The following is a 20,585-nucleotide window of genomic DNA, read 5'->3' on the forward strand; positions in this document are numbered from 1 at the left end:
TCCAGCAGCCAAGTCGAGATATATCTCTCTCTGTATATCTTCCCTTGCCTCTAAGTTGAGAGGCGGAAACAGTAAAACACCCGCAATACGGTGCGATTATCACCAGCCATAGATATGTGCTAGAAAAAGAATAACCTACTGCCGGTATGCCATGTGTATTATTTCATCGGTTTCCTTTATTCTACCTGGCACCATTTGTTATTTCCCAAACGGTGAGCAGAGAGGAAGCCCTTGTCTCGACATCTTTGTATATAATTTTGCAGCAGCTTCCGTTTTTTTTTCTCTTTTCTCCGCGCTCTCTCTCCGCTCTCCGTTCCCAATCTCTCTTCTCTCTATTTCGCCTCTCCCGACTCCCTTTTCTCTTGCTCGCCTTCCGTCGCTCGGAGGAAGTGGTCTTTTTTTCGCTCTCTCGCCATTCTCAGCTTCTTCCGTTCCGTCGCCGCACTCTATCCAAGGCACTACTCGATTCCAGATCCCTCCCCCACCCGGGCCTCCCGTGTCTCCCATCGGCTCGTCTTGGATTCGCCGTGGGCGTCTTTTACTGCTTCTGTTACTGATGCCCGATTGGTTTTGGGCGTTGATTCCTCGAATCCGTGGAATTTTTTTGTCGATTCTGCTCTTCGCTGTTTCCAAAATCGCGTTTTTTTTTGGCAGGAAGATGTGTCGAAAGATGTTGGCTTCAGTTGATTTCTGTTTCGGTTCTGGTTCTTGCGGTTTTGTGTCTACATGTTCTTCTCGATTGGAGATTGGAAGAAGGGTTGAGGGTTTTTGTATTGGATTTTGCTGACGCGGTTCGGGTTTTTATTTTTATTTTTTAAAGATTTTTTTCTTCACTGTTTATTTTCTGAGGTTTTGATTTGATGGTGAAGGAATTCCACGTTCATTGGGGTTTTCTCATCCAGTTTGGGTTTTTGGGATATTTGTGGTCAGATGGCCGATCGAATTGATTTTTTGGTGGTCTGCTAATTCGCTGGCATCTGTGGTTTTAGATGATGGCTCGCGCGTTTAACGTGCATCGAACAGAAAAAAAATGGCATCTTTGTAAAAAGATGGCCACTGCCCATTCTGTAGACTCTTTAGGCCTAGTTCTTTGATTCTATCTTATGGGGTGGTTCGAATCTCATTCTAGTTTTGATCTGCGCAGGTGAAGAAGGGGAGGAGGGGGCAGTAATTTAGATTTAAGTTAAAATAATTGATTGGGAAATGGCCGGTACTATAGTTGAGGACTATGGGGCGGGTGGTGTGCCTTCATCAACAGAGGGGATGTCCAGTGAGCAGCACTGCCAGTCTGGGGATTCTATTGCAGAATGGCGGTCTTGTGAGCAGGTCGAGAATGGAACACCTTCAACTTCACCCCCATACTGGGATATTGATGACGAGGATGACGGTGGTGCGTTATTATGATCCTGTGTTGTTTGTGCTAATTTTCATGTATGTTGATAGTAGGAGTCTTCCTTGGATGGGGTCATCTTGTTCTTGTGTACAAAGAATTTCTTGTGAATTCGAATGATAGATGTGGCGCTGAGTGTCATTGTTATATCCATAAGTTGGGTATGGTGATTGGTGCACCGAAGCCACCTCATGGCGAAACGATTGCATAGGGGCATGAAATGCCATATAGTATTTCTCGATGCTGCTCCTGTGACTGAAAAATACTTGAATCAATGGAGCTGTTTGCCTGCGCAAACCTATACATATTTTTTTTTGTACCTAAATTGATCATTGGAATGCATGGGTAAAATGCTCGTATATTTCTTTTCCTTCTTTATGAGGTGACGCCTGAAGATCTAAATGTCTCTTAATTGGTGTAATAGGGGCACAAGATGCAATTTTGTAAAAGGGCAGATGGTCCTCCAAACCTTTCATGGTGTCATAAACTTTAAAGTTAACAATCAAATCAGTTAATTAGCTAATCAAGCCTTTTCCATAAAAAAGGGGCTCCATTATGGAACACAAGTCAATGCGTGACATGAAGAAGAGCCCTTGGAAGGATTAAGTAGCTGTGGAGCACAAGTTAAATTGATGTCAGTCCTTTATGAATTGGTCTTGAATTCTTGGCATGCTATAAAAACTAGGACAACATTTAGAGTGTATAGAAGTTTCACATAAGCTTATTCAATAGGCGTCAACATTTTCAGATTACCAATACCTCAAAAAAGCTAGCTTAGAACAGAATAGTAAGTTTTTTTAAATTTAAGAAATGGCATCATTTTTTATTTGCAAAACAAAATCCAAGAGCCCAATTAGAGACATAATACCATAAACTTCAAATGTTCCATAAAAGTGAACACTAAGTTTTGAATATAGTGGAGTTAACCAGGTTTTCTTCATTTTAGATCCTTCAGTGGTCTAGCTTGACTTTAAACATGGAAGGTTCAAGGACTGACAATGAGGAGACAATTATTGTCAAAACTAGGTTGCTGAGATGATGAGTCTAGATGTAAACTGTTAAGTTAAAAAATAAGATTTATATTTGGAAAATTTTCGGAGTCACTAATTAAAGATAAATGGAGCTGATAAAGAATTGACCTTGTCGAAAATGTATGAATCGTAATTGGAGACTACTGACCATGGAATAGGAAAATTGTCCATGACATGTTTTTCGACCAATGCATGCGAAAGAGAAGCCACCTGGAAATTATAAACTTGCCATATAGAAAATTGGTAACATTGGGAAAGTTGATACGATCTAAACCTCCTAATTTTAAAGTTATATAATCTAAACCACTTAAACATCAAGGAACAAAACATTTGATGTAAGTGAAGATCATTTCAGGTCAGTTTTAAACTTATGATTGATTTTTTAGAAGGTTGGAAATTTGGAAGTCTCCTGAGAATCTTGTTTTGGACTTATAAGAATAAAGAGATAAAGTCTTGGTCAGGAACTAGTTTTAAGCAGAACAAACAGTACCTGAATGATAGCATTAAGGTTATTATAAATTAGGGTTTGAATGGTGTGAACTGCGGAATGTCCTTTCTGAATAGAGTCCAGTCCATTTCTTAGATAAACATCATTTCATGTTAGTTTTAAACTTTTGATTAGCTTTATTATCAGATTGAAAATGTGGAAGGTTTTTGGGGATAGACTCATAAGAATCAGGAGATAAAGCCTTTGTTGGAAAATAGCTCTAATCAGTAGAAATCATGACCAGAATGATACCATCAAGGTCATTATTAAATTAGGCTTTGAATGGTGTGAGGGTGCAGGCTATCCTTTCCAAACAAAATCTTGCATGATCTCTTAGCTTATTCGATGACAACTTAAATTGAGTTACACTCATGGGGACTAAATGTGTGTCCCCAAACTTTGCAAACACTTTTTTTATGGTTCTTGTTGTATCCTAAGGTCTGTATTGATGTATGTAACTCAGTACCCAGAGACATAAGGTGAAATGTGGAGCTGATGCTGGAGATATCGCAGAACATATGCTGGTGAAGCTTGCATTATTATCAACGAATATGTTTGATGATTCTGTATACTAGCTTTCGGTTTTTTGTAATCATTATCATGTACCACATAATTGGCATAGATAATATATGGTATGGTACAATCCTGTGATCATGCTGTCATATACTGCCTGACAACTTTCGTCTACTTTCCTGCAGTATAGTACTGTTTTTGTTGGCCTATATTTGCTTTAATGGACCACAAATAGCTCATAGTTTAGTGCTCAGAAGCATTACATGCAAAACTTGACTTGCTACAAAAGCATTGCAACTGAGGCTTGCGTCTTTGTTGTTTTGATAGGAAAAAAAATATATAAACAAGATCTTGAATTTCCCCTTCTTTCATTGGTTGAGATTGGTGATGTGGTGAGAATCATTTATATGAACTTTTATTTCAGGACCGAAGCCTTCCGAGTTGTATGGAAGATATACTTGGAAGATAGAAAATTTTTCAAAAATCAACAAAAGAGAATTGCGAAGTGATGCATTTGAAGTTGGTGGTTACAAATGGTATGAGACTCATGGAAATCTGGTTTGATGTTACCGACATCTTTGACAAATTAGTTTTCAGCCATTCTCATTTGCAACCTTCACTTTCCTGCCCTGCAAAGACATGCAACAGGGGCTGTGCTGACCCACTTATTTCTAAAGTTGTTTATGTATTAATGGACATCGTTTTTAATGTGTATGTGTGTGTGTATATTGTAATTTATAAGCTGTTTGTACTTTGTAGTCTAAATGTTAAAAATCAACCAGCTTACCCCTATACATCTTGTGTCAAACTTTTTAAACATACCAATTTGATTTCATTCCCATTGTCTAACTCATCTACAGCATCAAATCATTGTCTGTAGAGTCAGATTTTTCCATACTTAGTATTGTAGATAGTTTAGGCTTTTGTTTTTGTTGCAGTCTAGATATTGTTATTGCTTCCATGCTTCTTTATACCCTGATACAGGTAGTCTTTGTTTCTAAGGTCTCAATAATCTAGTAGTATTCTCAGATCACCTTTGTAGTTATTCTTGTGATCGTTCCTCCATACTATCATATAATGAGATTGTATAAGGGTGTCAGCTCCTCCATATTGTTTATCTTTCTCACCAGTTTTCATGTCACTCCTACAAGCATGTTACATCATACTCTTCTCTATCCTTCTTGCTTAATTTTATGAACAGATGTTTCCCTTTCAATGACATATTTCTTCATTATCATATGCCATGCACATGCCCTTTCAACAGAAGGCTGCACACTGGAAACCAAGGTTCATTCTTACCTGTGCAGAAGTGTCTTGTGGACAACATTGGATGAAAACTTGTGTCATGTTTTTGGACATCATTCTAGAAAATTATTCTCATGGAATAACAAGGGTGCTATTTAATCACTGTAAGACACTCCAACAATGAGATCATATTGATTGTTCGAAGTATAACCAAGTATGCTTCCTCATTTGATAATAGAGATATGCCAGACATGATGATGAGCTAAAAAATCACAAAAATGCTACTCATTTTCATGGTTCAGTTTTCAACATTTTTGGTGAAGATTGATCAAGTTCATTTGAGATAATGCTGTTTCACTTTGGAATAGGAAAATGTTTCTTTCAGTCCCTAGATTGAAAAGCTGAGATATTTTGGTTGAATTTTTAAAGCAACTAAAACTTTTGAAAACTGTATTTTATAATTTGTACCAACAGTGCCATCATATTTCAATTATTCTCCCTAGTCACTGTTCATGGAAAAAAAATCTCTACAATGGGTGAAACGCCAAGGGATCTTGCATGCATTTTGTTAAACCACATTATCTCATGGGCATGTATGCAAATGTAAGTGGACTTTTGCCATATAAGAGTACTGAAGTTCAGTATGCAGTGGCATTTTAGGGTTCTTATGGTAATTGCAAATTGTGTAACATCCTTATTTGTGAAAAGGCCATTGTTAATTATGTTATCCAGGGTATTTGGCAATCCAGTGATTAGGTCAAGCATTCATTATGTCCACATGCTTCTATGGAGATACTAACATGCAGTGCTTTGCATTATGCCAATATGTCTTGAGCAATTGATAAATAGAAATTTCTGGATTGGTTTTTCAGGTACATTTTGATCTATCCACAGGGATGTGATGTCTGCAATCATCTATCGCTTTTTCTTTGTGTTGCCAATCATGACAAACTTCTGCCAGGTATTGCAGCGTGTTCAATGCCATTCTTATTTGCCTTTGTGGCCTGTTTTCTGAAATCCCCCTGCCTTATATTAAAATGTTCTGCTTTTTGTTTATTGACAGGATGGAGTCATTTTGCACAGTTTACAATAGCTGTTGTGAATAAGGATCCCAAGAAATCTAAATACTCTGGTCAGTTGAACATGAGAGACACATTTACTAATGGTTAATATTTCTAAGTGTTCTTGCTGGTTTTGTTTAATCGCGCGATCAGCTTATGCTAGTAAAGAAGTTTTGCAGATACATTGCATCGATTCTGGAAGAAAGAGCATGATTGGGGATGGAAAAAATTTATGGAGTTGTCAAAAGTGTTTGATGGCTTTATTGTCGCTGACACTCTTGTTATCAAAGCTCAAGTTCAAGTTATTAGGTATCATATTTTATATAATTTTAAATTTGCTACTCTGTATTGTTATTGTTTTTTGAGAGAAACAGAGGGAGAACCACCCGCATCTTAATTAGTCAGCCAAAATACTTGGGTATGCACCCGACACTCGAACCCATAACCTCTGGTTGCTAAACAGAGTGGTGTAATCATTGGGACAAGTCTCAATTCACATATCATATAAACTGATATGTATTATTATTTTTATTTAAATTTTGATCTTTGAATTCCATCAAAGCTTGTATGATGGAGAGCATTATGAATGGTTAATATTAAACAGCATGTCATTATGCACAGGAAGGCAAAGTGAAGTAGTAAATGGCTGCGATAGTGGTTAAAAACATAAATCTAATAAATGGAAACATGAATCTGGAATCTCAGTATCATGGAAACAATTTAGCGCTAATGCATGTCATAAATTAAAGAAATTGCTATCGATAAAATATTAAAAGAAACTAATGTTTTGTAGGATTGAGCAATCCAATGCAGTTGAAGAGCTTAAATAGTGTATTGATGCTCAACTTCATATTTATATCAATTTAACTGGAAAAATCTTTATATCCAATATTGCATGAGAAGGTGACAATTTATCAGAATTTGAACTCAGTTGGAGGGCACTGCATCATATCTGTTTTGTCTTAGGTAAATTCATTTTGAATATTTAAAATATACCAGTTTACCTTTTCATAACTGCAATTGCTTCTGCATTTTGGTATTTGAGAGAGAAAGCACACCGCCCGTTTCGCTGCCTAGATTGCCAATACCGGAGAGAACTGGTTCGGGTTTATTTGTCAAATGTAGAGCAAATTTGCCGACGTTTTGTTGAAGAGAGGAGAGGCAAGCTTAGCAAGTTGATTGATGATAAAGTGAGGTGGTCAAGGTAGGCTCATGTCACATATACTCTCAGCTTTCTATATAAATGGTTTGACCACTGCCTTTTAATTAATATCAGTATGTAGTCACATATGGTTTTTCTACTTGTAAGTAGTATCCAGTGTTTCTTAAACTTGATGCATTCTTTTGATTTGATGTTGCTTGGGGTGTTGCAGTTTTCGTGCTTTTTGGTTAGGAATTGACCCAAATGCTAGGCGACACATGTCAAGAGACAAAACAGATGCCATATTGAAAGTAGTTGTTAAGCATTTTTTCATAGAGAAAGAAGTCACATCTACCTTGGTTATGGATTCTCTCTACAGTGGGCTGAAGGCTCTCGAATGCCCGAGCAAGAACAAGAAGAGGAGAGCACAACTGATAGATTTGGAGGAGTTACCAGCTCCAATGGTCCGCATCGATAAAGACATGTTTGTGCTGGCGGATGATGTGTTACTATTGCTTGAAAGAGCAGTCTTAGAGCCCTTTCCTCATCAGCCTTTGCCTCCTAAAGATGACAAGAGTACACAGAACCGTACAAAGGTAGGTACATGATCTATATGATCTTCTTTTACATTCGAATGACTTGTTCAGTTTTGGACCTTTTTTCTTGGGCCAAAACTGATCCATTTCAGCTGAAATGGATTGGTCTCAGTCTAAACTCAGTTTTTTGTTGAGTCACTTGGTTTGCCTATTTTCTGCATGGTGCAAAACTACAAATAAAATTCCACCTTCACACTGTTTAGACATCACAGCTGACCTGCTTTACCATATTTGAGCTACGAACATATCAGCAAATCTGGTTATTCATGCTCTTGTTGACCTCTGTCATGTGTTTGGGCACATTTACCTGATTGTTTGTTGAAGGCATTTCTAGATTCTGCCCTTAAAATTACTAATGGGGGAAGAGGATCCAGGTGTTCAAGCTCTGTTTTGAATTTAACGATGCTTCATCACAACAAGATTACCAAGTCAGCTTCAAGGAGCTTTGTTTGTAGATCTCTTAAACAGATAATCACAGAAACTGATTTTCTGTGAAGCAGGTTCTATGAGAAAAACAGGGGGAGACCTGCTTTTAATAAAAGTTATTTTTCCAGGTTTTATGGCCTACAATTTTTACCTAAGATTTTTATGAATGGCAACCAAACAAGTGTTTTTTATAAAACTTTCATCTAAGATTATTTTTTAACCTATTTTGTTAAAACCTGATGATCAAACCAAACAGTGTCAACTTGAAAGCAAAACTGAATAATAGGAGATACAATCTTGAACTTATCTAATATATGCTAATCCAACACAATTTTGAAATTCATTTAGGTGATTACATGCCAACTTTTCTTACGAGGATTTGGGTTACATGACTAATAGTTTTGCAAGTAATTTTTAGTAATATGTTGGTTTAATAGGGGATAATATTTTATCTTACTATAGATATAGATGCTTCTCTATGCTGATCAATTGTGTTAATATCTCATTTGAGCATGAACCAATTTCTCATTTTTACCACAAGAAAGGCATCTATACCTTTTTCCGCATAAATTTGGATCAATCATCCATTAGGATCACATAATATACACTCTTTTGCCTATATGTGTTCTTCTCAACTTTCTTCCATACTCTAAGGAGGCATTTGATATGGGTGATCATCCTAAGATCAAGAGTGATGTGGGTAGAGTGATGAGATCGCCATGGCTGGTTGCACCATGGGGATCTTATGTGGCAATGATGTCAAATCATCCCCACTCCTTGAATCACCGCCCAACTCAATGATGGGATACTTGTCCTTAAGGTCGAGAATCCAAGATCACCCCAGATCTTAGGCTGAAATTTGAAGCAAAAATACCTTTTAATCCAACCAAAAAAATCGACATATCAATATATTGTTAATATATTATATCAATTATATATGATATTATATTATATTGATATTATATTTATATTATATTTATAAAATCTATTATATTATAATATATTATCAATCATATTATTATTCAATGATAATTTTAAATTATAGTAGAAATATATTATTGTACTTTATACTATATAATGAAATTATTTAATATGCTACTTATATTTGCTTTATTTTTCTAATCAAGATAAGTATTGATATTAAAAAAATAATATATTATAAATATAAATAAAAATACTAATGTTATAATAGCAATTAATATATCTTTATAGGATTAATAATTTATAGGACTAATAAACATATTTTTATGGAATATGTTAGTAGTTAATATATTAATATCTTTATTAATCATATAATATTTTATTTAATATATTTTATATGATTAATAAATATATTTTTATGGAATATATCAGGGGTTGTTTTTGTATTATATGGTCAGTAATCTTGAATTATTTGTGAAAACCCGAGGATCTTTAATTACTGGACCATGGCCTACTAAACATGATGATTTTAGATTACTAGGGATTAGATCATCCCAGGACCTGGATCGCTAGTGATCTTTGATCACCATGGTGACCCAAATGGGATCACCAAATGCCACCTAAAGTGATACAGAAAATGCAAGCCATAAAAACAGTTCATCCGAACAATTCATATGCATAAATAAGTAAATGAATAATTGCTTTGCATGATTATATTGATTGATCAAGAATCTTCTCATTTTTATAGTATTTGTTGATATATAGTATATATTACTATTTTTTCTTTTGTTATATTTACTATTTTATTTTTTGTTCATTTATTTTTTTAGTTTTAAGTTATTTATATTCTATATGCAATTATATATTGTTTTAAAACCTTTCCTTTGATGTGCATTTGCACAGAGGTTTGCTGATGTAGTATAAATTAATTAGCTTTGTTGCGAAGACATTGAGAACCATTGAGTAATGACTTGACATTAAATCCACCTTACATTTATCCTGGTTAAGTTTTGATTCAAAGCAAGGATTTCAATTGAAAGAGCAGGGCCAGCAGATCCAGAAGAGAACACAGAAAAAGATAGACTGCCTCCCTCCCTTCGTTGAGTTTGTGACTTGGATGTTTTGAAGGGGTTTCCATGCAGAGAACTTCACCCTTAATGTGGTCTTTATTAGACTAATCTGATGGCTTCACTTTCTTTCTTCATCTCTTCCATTATGTACTTCTTAAATTTTTTATGTTTTATGATAAACCATAGTGGATTCACCTGGCTGTATGCATGCACATATGCATGTATCTATATTTGTGTTCAACTTCATAAAATTTACTTTTCCTTTGTATCAGCACTTCCTGGTGTTTGCTACACACATATCATGTATAGACTGTGGCACCCTATTAGCTTCTAAAGTTATGAAGCTGTCAGAAGTTCTAGAAAGCCTCTCAGTCCCTGCTCAGTACATTTCATCTGTTTAAACTGTCTTTCTGACTTCATTCTTTGTTGATCGTATTTTCATTTAAATATGTAGGATGGAAGTTCTGGAGAAGAGTTTAACAAAGATTCCATTGAGCGTGACGAATGGCGGCTTAGTGAGCTGGGGCGCAGGACAGTGGAAATTTTTGTTCTAGCACATATCTTCAGGTAACAAACTTGCTGCCATTGGTGTATATTCTATCAAATTCTAATCAATCTTTTATTTGTGCAATGCCTGGTATAAATAGGGATTTTGACAATATAATCCTTTATTTTGCCTTGAATACCAGGATAGTCCCTCTTTTCACAATTAATATAACCAAATCATATAATTTGATTTAGTAGACAGATAAGTCCTAGTTGCCCATTAAGTTATGACTCCATTGGTTGTAAAACTTTAAATACCTAATATGCCCCTAAAACTTTTAAGACACAACTTGCAACTTCTCATACTTTTCCTCACTTCCCTCTTGACCCTACACTGTACTTCCTTCCCTCTTTGTTGCCTGTCCAACTACCTCCACTCCATTGTACGACATTTGGTGGAAAAGCAATGGGAACCTTGGCTAGCGCTCTTCAAAGATAGATGTAGATTGAATCAGCCCTTGCTTTTCCAGGTTCTGCTGTCGAATACTTGACAGAAGAAGAGTCCAGCAGTTGCGAGCAGAAATAAATTGTTCTTGACAAACTTTGGTATGGATGAGCACAGAGTAATCAACCCTTTGTGACAAACAAATTGATGTCATTTAATTTACCTTTACTCTCCTTGTATTCCAACATCTTGACATGTGAACTATTTCGGTTTTCTATACTTTTGGTTTTCCTTTATTCTGTGGTTATGTAGTTTTTCCATCTCCTCAGATTCCAACCAAAACTCTGAGCTTCTCTGGGATACTACAGTAACCAGTAAAACCATATTAGAAAAAAGAATTAGCTTCATTAACAAGCACAATCGGCATATGATGCACCAGTGTTATCTAACCAGCATACCAGATGCCTGTTTTAATGAATGCTTGCTGCTAATTAAACCCAAGTACATTAGATATATTAATTAAAACCTGTTCGGGATACTGGTATGTAGTTTGGCAATGAGCCAGTTGAATCACACCGGTTATTTTGAAAAGTGCAGTGCTTTTGTTCAAGGGAATTATAGTGTTTGTGTTTCACTTCCACACATCACACAGAGGAATGAGGACTGCCTTTCTTTTCTAAGAAAGCAATGTACATATAAGTAAGATATAAAACAGGATCAAAATGGTCCAAGAAGAGACCACAAAAAAAAAAAAATCAGGATAGTTTTTCAAATGCTTTTTTTTTTGGGCCCGAGAATGACATATAAATGGAATTAACTTGTTACTATCAAAGAGTATCATAACTCATAAGTAGTAGGAACCATAATAGTTTATCCATAGCAGCTTTGTTCTTTTTGGTTCAGGAGACAATTAATATATAGTTGGTGTTTCTCTTTGATCTTCTAAGGCGTTCTGCTCATTTGAAAATTTTCCTATCTTCTCAGTGGGTTGTTTCAAATAATGGCTCTCAAGATTTGCCATCTTGGCACTGGATCCACTACCGGTACCATCCTATTACAATATTGGTATACGGTTTAGTATGGTATGAGACAACATATTAGTTTAGTGCACCCTATACCGGATGGTACACTCTGCATTAGGTGGTATGGGGAGGTACGGTAGATCATGATGGCTCCAGTACCATTGCTTCATTTCAATCTAGCTGGGACTTATGTTGGAATCAAGTGTTTCTTATTGCATCTATAACAGAATCATTGGAGCCAATAGGTATTGCAGCCTTTTCCTGGACTCCATAAAACTACTAGTTATGCATCATAGGAATATACAATTACTAAACTATAGACCACCAGTTATGATGTAATAAAGAGGTCGAGCTACCACCTTAATCCTAGTAAGATGAAATGCCATGATCCTTGCACCATTGCTGGTATGTAGTTTGTAGATCAGTTAAAAGACCAAATTCAGAAGAAAAAGGGGTTCAGAACTAGAAATAAAATCCCAAAGAATAGAAGATGCTCCAGTGGACTGCTACCAAGGACCAAGTTGAAAAAAGACTAGGAAACCAAATGAAACTGATAGAGGTGTCTGTGAGGAGGGAGGGAATAAGAGGGAGAGAAAATTTGTTTTTGCAATCTTCCAGCCAGTGAAGCTTCCCGTTGTTTTGCTGCCTAGTGTCATGGAGGAGGAGAATTGGTGGGGCGGGTGGGAAAGAGAGGAGGCAGCAATCCTGGATGGGATTGGATGCGAGATAAGGATAAAAGACTATGAGCAGTAGAAGCTTGTTCGTTCGTTAAAAACCTAAAGAGTTTATTGGGTATTTATTGTTTTATAACTAAGAGGTTGTAACTTGGGCTGGTGTTTGGGATTTATCTATCCACTAAGCAAAATTATAGGACTTAGTTGTATTAATTAAAAAGGACCATCTTGGCATTCAAGGTAAAAAAGGCCATCATGTCAAATCACTTATTAAGTATTATTCTGACTATTCTTCTGGAACAAGTTCTGATAAATCAGACCCTATGATATGCTCTGTCTCTTTATGATATTTTTATGATCATGTATTCTTACCATGTTGATCAGAATTATAGCTCCAAATTAGTGAGGACTAGTTTGACTTTAACAAAAGTAACACTCTGAAAGGCTTTGAATTGAAATTATTCATGTCCAAAATTTTCCTTTCAAATATTGGGCAATCTTTCTTGATATCCAGCAAGGTTGCCTGTCAAATTTCAAAATCCAAGATTTAATACTTAATACATTGTTTGGTGTTCATTATTAACAAGATCTTATATCACTGATGGTAAGAGAATTTCTTTAGTTGCTCTATTACTTAAGCAGTTTATTCATTAAGGACCACAATAAACGAAATGTGTTCAAGTTTTTTGCTCTCCATTTTCAGATCTTTTTGTTTCATAAATGTTTTCTGGCAGCAGTGGAATTGAAGTTGCCTACCAGGAGGCTGTTGCTTTGAAGAGACAGGAGGAGCTCATTCGTGAGGAGGAAGCAGCTGGCCAAGCTGAAAATGAGGTTAGGGCAAAGCGTGGTGCTGCTGAGAAGGAAAAGCGTGCAAAGAAAAAACAGGTTGCCCCGCCCCCCACAAACAATTTTAAGTAGACCTACAAACTAATTTCTCTCTTATCCAGTCAGCTGATGGCAGCATTTGGAATTATGAATCTAGAAGCTTATCTCCTTGGCATTCTGATGATTGATTGGATGCTTAGAGCATCCTGGACAAGCTTTTATTTTGCTGCAACTCCATGTTCAATTATTGCTTGATATGTAGGTACCTTGCCATCAAGTTCATTAGCTACCTGTGCACTTAAGTCTGGTGTCGCAAATGGGTATGAGAGGAGAATTTGAATCTGTTGGTTTGTCAAAGCAGAACCAGCCTTGCCTTTCAGTTAGTGCCACAACAGAGGCCGATAGGAGCACTGACATCAAGATTTAGAATCAAACTTGACAACATCAAGATTTAGGATGCACTATGAGCAGTACCCTGTTTCTGGACATAGGGTATGGCTAGAAAATATAGCATCTACATGCTTGACATTTGAAAATGATATATGGCCTTTGCGATGAAACTAGATCATGAAGTCCAATAAAATCACAATGAAGATATTGACTTTACATTGCTCCTCCTTGGACTTATTTAACAAATTAAGTATTATTTTGTTAGCTACTGATGAATCTAATTATTAACTGGCTGTATCCTTACCATGTATATATGATGTCAACACGTAAGTTGCAGATGACTTTTATAGCACTCGTTAGTTTGTCTAGTTCTCACATTTCCATGTTGTCTATCAAAGGGCTAACTCTTGAGCATGTGAGATCTTCTGTGTTCTCTCTATAATTATCGAAGGGCTAACATTTTAAACGGGGATCTTGGCTTTTAATTTTTCTATAAGCTCTACACTCTAAAGCACATCCACTACTGGGGCTTTAATCTTGCTCTACAGTACTACACCATCTCAATTAATATTTTATTTCTTTTTCTTTAAGTAGTAAGAATTCTCAAACTTGTAATACCCTCGTGGCTAACCCGATAATTCAAGGTCTGATTACAAGCCAACCTCAAAATTTCATCATTTTGTCTTCATGTAACATGCAGGTTTTGTGTGTACTGCCTAACATTTTTTCTGACTCATAAATATGTCCTGCCTTGTAAAAGTTATTATAGATCTTATTGGCATGCAGTGATCGCTACAAAATTTCTTCCCATCTCCATCATCACTTCCTTGTAATGGTTTCCATATATTTCTCCTTCCTTATATCTTATAAATCTTGCACGACAAAAATAATTGCATCTATCTTCTAGACATTGCCTTTGTCTTGGTCCTTTTCATCCCTCTTTCTAGTATTGCTGTGATTAATCATGCCATGTCTTTTCCCCTTCATCTTGGAGGACATGTCAACTTGTTGCAATTTGAACTCTTAGTCTCCAATTCATTGCTGTACCTGCCTATGTATGATCCATTCGGCTGTTTTATTGCATATGTACTATATCTCTAACAAGTAGCTTTCTTTCTCTAGATGACCGGTGTTGATATATACAATTTTTTCAATTTTGCTGGTCAAACACATAATTTCTAACTTATTTGTGATTAATTTCTAATTTACTGGTAAAGCTGCATATTCGTGATTAATTTTCACGTATAAAGCTGCCTATTTGTGATTCATTCAGCATTCAACTGCTTTTTATATAGAGATGATAGTCTATCAATCACAACCAAGTAGTCTAGTGTTTTTTTCTCAAATGATATGATTATTTCTGAATTTTATCAACTTTATATCCATACTTTGTCTTTGATCTGGGTGATAACTATATAGCATGCTGCTGTTTATGTGCATCTATATTCTTAGAGTTAATTCATCATCTATGTTATATAAAGTCAGATATTGCATTTTTCAAGTAAGTATTTCCACTTGTCTTTGTGTTGGAGTCATCCTTATGGTATCACAGTTATTGCTTTCTACTTTTATGTTTTTCTGTTTCTCAACAATAAATTGGCATTTATATGATGTTCTATGTATAGATTGCATAGTTATGATTGATAACCAACCATTTATATCTTTGTATTATGTGATTATGGTAGTTGATTTTTTGATCTTAATTAGCTGCCGATTGGTTTGCACTTTTTTTTTTCTGATGACATGATGCCGATTCAAGGTTTAGGTTGTTCTTGGGAGCCAGATTACCTCCTGGTGTTACTTTGAATGGTTATTGAAATTCATGTCTCAGCTATTAAGCTGCCTGGCAGATTATTATGCGATTTATTCCTCTAATGACTGCATCTTTTGGGCTTGCTCTCATTTTGTTGGTACTGCCTTTTTTACAAACTGTGACAGCTTGTTCCTGGTACCTTAAAGTAACATTATGTGCCATTGTTGTTTCTGCAATTTAACATTGTGCTGCAGAATCTCTAATTCTTATATGATCCCATTCTGTTCTAGTTCCTATATTGTCATCTTTTCTATGTAATCTTTAATATGCTGGTGAAACCTTTTTCCATTGAATGAGTTGCGGGAGTTGCAGCTTTTTACCGCTTCTGTCTTCGAAGCATCCATTCTAAAATTCCTTTTACATATTTTATTATATTGCAGAAATGGAGAAACTGGAATTTGTAATACAATCCTGTCTTCTTTTTACAATATATGTTGTCAGGGTAAACAGAAACGGAATAATCGCAAAGGTAAAGATAGAGGAAGGGATGAGAAGTCTGATGTAGTGATGTGGGAAAAGGTCCAGCAGCAAAGCCCATCTGATGAAAGAGGCCTGGATGACTTCCCTTCTAAACAGATGGATTCGTTGATCGAAAAGATTGACACACTGGAAGATGCATCTGATGTCTCAGAGAATGGAGATTTTGTTGCTGACGTCCTTCAGCCTGATTTAGATGACAGAGATAACAGCACTGTCAACTGGGATACAGATACCTCAGAGATTCAACCTCCCAGAGGAACTAGTAGTGAGATACAAAATGGGCAAATAGAAAAGAGAAACCCATCTGTGATGGATGACAGCTCCTCAACGTGTTCAACTGACTCAGTCCCCTCAGTTGTCATGAATGGACCATACAGGGGAAACACTTTACTGAACAAAAGCCAAACCTCACCAAGCAGGTAACTTAAAATTTTGGGTTTGTTTTGTTGATCCATCTGTGACACTTTGAGAATTTAATTTTGAAAAACAACTTTGCAGAGTAAAAAATCAGCGGAATAAAGAAATACATGAGCGAACTGTTTTTTCTCATGGTGGAAATAATCCCCCATCTAATACTGCTGTTGATGCTGGTCGTTCCTATGATGTGTCTGGCAGTAGATCTCCCCAACCAGACTCAGAGGCCGTAGAACGAACTCTCAAGGATCAGATATATTGGCTTGAACAAAATTTGGTTGAGAAGGTGGAGTTGATTCTTTTATTCAAGCTTTTTTGCTTAAATTTATAGGGGACATATGATAAATAGAAAATCGATTATAAAAGAAAAATGGCAATGGTTGCTTCGTAGATAGCCATAGCAAGTAATATCTATATTTCATGTGTTTCTGGTCTTTGTGCAAAGTGAACTCTGAATTCAATCAAGCTTGTTTGTTTATGTTCATGATGTAGTTTTATAGGGATGGCATGTAATCTGGTATCTTGTTATCTGCTTGTTGCATTTTCTGATAATCCAACTTATCTCTTATCATCATTTTGGAAATTCAGGGCTTCATAGGCCTTGACTATGAAAGTAAGTGGTATATCCAATATGAACTATGAAAGTAACTGGTATCAAATGGATTATTCCCTCTCTATTACGATGTTTGCAGGATTGTTCAAATACTATTGTAGAATTCAAATTTGTAGTTTTCTGTAGCCACTCATATCCTCCACCATTTTGTAGCAAGAATTCTTCTAAATTGCTGGTAAACATGTTGCTTCAAATTTTACCAATGGCTCCGCTGCTCCAGTACTTCATTTTCTTTTCCCAAAGATTTTGCATGAGTATGTCTGTCTTCTTTCTGATGGATGCTTTGGAAGACAAATATAAAAATATTATTTTGAGGACTGAGTAACTCTACAAGAATTTCATTAATTTTTCTTCAATATTCAGTAACTTCCCTTCTAATTTTTTTCATGTGCAGTGGATATTTATCCATTTCATCTTACATTGTTAAATGGTTGTTCCTGATCCCTTTTTATTTTTAAAGATTATGGTCCATGGGTTGTTTTAATTGAAAACTGGTCAATGTCTTTTTGGACTGTCTTCTAGAAGCTGTTCTATCTGCCATATATTATTGGTTCATGTAAATTTCATGCATTACATATTATACATTAAGTGTTGAGTGGAATTGGCATAGCATGATGTATATCATGTCAATAACTAAATGGCAGACGGCACTGGCATAGCACGAGGTATGTGCCAGTTCTTTGCATCATGGTTTGCCATACCGGTGCATACCACTTTATACCATACCGATAACAAACTGAGGCTCCGTACATGGGCGTACCAAGCCTTGGTACGCCGAACCGATCCCCGTACTAGTTGTACGGATATTGTACTAGTGTGGTACCAGTACGGGATCCTGTACTGAGACGGCAAATCTTATTTTGCATATTACAGTGCTGGAGCATGCCAAGTATTGGTAGCACCGTATATATCGTGCTAGTGCTAGGTCTCGCACATTGCTGGCATGCCATACTTAAATCCTTGTATCTACTGCCTCCCTTGCTCTACTAGATGCTTCTTGTACTTGAAGGCTGATCTGATGTTTACCTTTTCTTTGTTAGAAATTTCAGATTTTATAAGCCTTTGCATAGTTCCCTAATTAAGGGAGATAATCTTATTATTGCATACTTTTGCAACATTCGACTTTGTCTTTTTATCTGGCACATAAGCGAAGCTTTTAGCACTTGAAAGTGCAGTTATGTTGCTGGCAATTGTCATTGGAGTCCACGTAACATTGTGATCTTTCATGAACTTATCCCAGGAGGAAGTTGTGACCCAACAAAAGAAAGTAAATGTCAAAGATCAAGTTGATGTGGAGAGGCCTTCTAACACAAGGACAGCAGGATCATCCTCCTCTTCATCCAGTCCTAGGAAAAAGCCACCTTACATGCTACAGCAGCCAAAGCAGTCGTTTGAAACAACAGCCATGGCATCTGCCACCATTGCTTCCACCATGACCATGGCTGAGCCAGTTTGTAGTAGAGAACCGCCATCAAGTAGCACAACCCAGATTGATAAGCCAGTTCCTCCAGCATCAAGATCGCCAAAAGTTTCCTCCACCTCCAAATCTGAAGCTTCAAGACACACTATTCAAGCAAAGACCACCAATAGCCAAGTAACTGCAATGTCAAGGCCTTCCAGTGCCCCTCTTATTCCAGCAGCAAGACCAACTGCCCCCATCGTTTCTACAATTCAAACAGTGCCTCTACTTTCACGCTCTGTAAGTGCAGCAGGTCGGTTGGGTGCTGATCCATCTCCATCTGTCCCAAGTTACATTCCACAATCATACCGAAATGCCATAATGGGTAAAACCACCATGGGTGCAAGCCTGGCTGGTTTTCCTCATCACCCAACTTCCTCTGGCCAAGGTGTTGGGTATTCTCAGGCTCCAACTTTGGTACCATCTGCATCTGTGCTTCCACAACAGAACTCTGCTAGGAAGGATCAAAGTTCAGCCAGACCAGGATTCATTTTTGGGTCAGTTAAGCTGGAAGCACCCCATGGCCAGCCCCCGTGGAAAGATCACTGCTCACGTCCAGAACCTAGCAGGTGTGGTGGGCGGTCCAGCTCAAATGTTGTAAGTGACATTGAGAGGCTTGACATTTATGGGGAAATGCAAGCAAAACATTTTGCATCTGAGATTCCTTCTGGTGCTAATTCATATCAGGTGCAAGGGGTGGTCGCAGATGAATTCCCCCATCTTGATATCATCAATGACCTCCTTGATGAGGAACAAAACAATGGAAAGGCAGCAAAGGGTCTGCACCACCACTCTTTCAGCCAACAATACTCCTTCCCTGGCAATGCTTCTGCAGCTGAATTTGGTTCGTTAAATGGCTCTTGTCGGTTTGACCAAACTGAGCAGTACGGTGATGAGAGTTTCCAGAGAGTCTATGGCTCTTCTAATAGCTCTGTTCATGGGCTGAGGGAGGGGCATTTTTCACAGGTTGATCTATTAGCCTATGCGAATGGCCAGATTGATGGAATGATGCAGAATCAGTGGCTTTATGGCTGCACCGATCTATCGATGCTGAATTTGGGTACTGGAGATGCCAATGGGTACTCATACGAGCTTCCAGAATGTTCTAATTTGGCTGATGGGGTAAATGGGTACATGTACCACCCTGCCAATGGGCCTTGAGGGCACATATAAGGATTCATCATTTTGATCATAATAATGTTTGTAATCAAGGTAATTTGCTAGTCTGAGCTTTGGAGTGAGGTGTAATCCATAAGAGAACATTTTGTAGAGAATGATTCTGCATTTCTCATGCCTACTGCTGCCGGGCTAAGGCGCCTCTGAAGTTCTCTTTCTAGAAAGCAGAAGTATTAATATTTTCTACTGCAGAGGTAGGAGCCGTAGGACAGCTGATTGTACTTTGTTCACAGCCCTCCCCCCCTCTCCAAAAAAAACAGAAAGAAAAAGACGAAGGAATTTAGGAAGCATGGCAGTGCGCAAAGAAATCCTCCACCATACAAGAAGTTCAGTATGGGGAGCAACGCTTTTCCGATGTAGGACCAACGTTGAAGCACATAATTGGTCTTTCTTCCAAAACCATGAAATCTGTATTGCACCCTAGACAATCTGAAACTCAAGTGAACATGGAAGCCTGGTGAAGGCTCAAACTGGGCTTACGAATGCCATCCGGATGCAGAGAAATAAGTTTTCTAATAGCCGAGAAATATTGATGTTCCATTGTTATCTTTATAAGAATTCTCGCGATATCTGTGCATTATGCATTGAATATTGCTGAAAACATCAATGAAAGCATTTTTTTTTTTAAAAAAAATTCTGTCTGAAACGTGATATGTAATTTTTCTTGAAAGTATGGTGAAATACGGGGGGTCATAGGCTACCGAACTGCCGAAGTTCCAATGTTCGTAGTAATGTAGCTGGAAGTCTCTAAGACAGGTTACTTGTCAGAATGGTGTCAGGCTTGCCACGCACCTTATTTTAAAAGTTTAATATAATATTAAATAAGATATATTATGAAGGGGAAAGGCGTGCAAGGTATATTTATCTTTACTTTCATAGCAAAATGTTCAAATCTGGATGTTCTGAT

The 20,585-nt window shown here is 37.0% G+C and overlaps 1 protein-coding gene across 5 annotated transcripts; it reads left to right on the forward strand.

Moving 5' to 3' along the window:
• Positions 1-204: 204 nt before the first annotated feature.
• On the forward strand, positions 205-19,869 carry LOC105034318 (TNF receptor-associated factor homolog 1b). 5 transcript variants are annotated; one of them, XM_010909424.4, is made up of 13 exons: positions 205-455; positions 1,145-1,390; positions 3,846-3,957; positions 5,539-5,627; positions 5,730-5,798; positions 5,907-6,036; positions 6,773-6,931; positions 7,101-7,464; positions 10,336-10,448; positions 13,243-13,393; positions 15,978-16,435; positions 16,515-16,716; positions 18,284-19,869. In XM_010909424.4, exons 2-13 carry the CDS (start codon positions 1,204-1,206, stop codon positions 19,661-19,663), a joined length of 3,414 nt encoding a protein of 1,137 aa, XP_010907726.1. In that variant the 5' UTR covers positions 205-455; positions 1,145-1,203; the 3' UTR covers positions 19,664-19,869. The 5 variants fall into 5 exon arrangements, with proteins under 5 accessions (XP_010907726.1, XP_010907729.1, XP_019702518.1 ...); XM_010909427.4 differs by having other exon boundaries at positions 13,246-13,393; XM_019846959.3 differs by having other exon boundaries at positions 7,248-7,464.
• Positions 19,870-20,585: the final 716 nt, after the last annotated feature.

This window comes from Elaeis guineensis, chromosome 6, assembly GCF_000442705.2.
Source record: "Elaeis guineensis isolate ETL-2024a chromosome 6, EG11, whole genome shotgun sequence".
NCBI lineage: Eukaryota > Viridiplantae > Streptophyta > Magnoliopsida > Arecales > Arecaceae > Elaeis > Elaeis guineensis.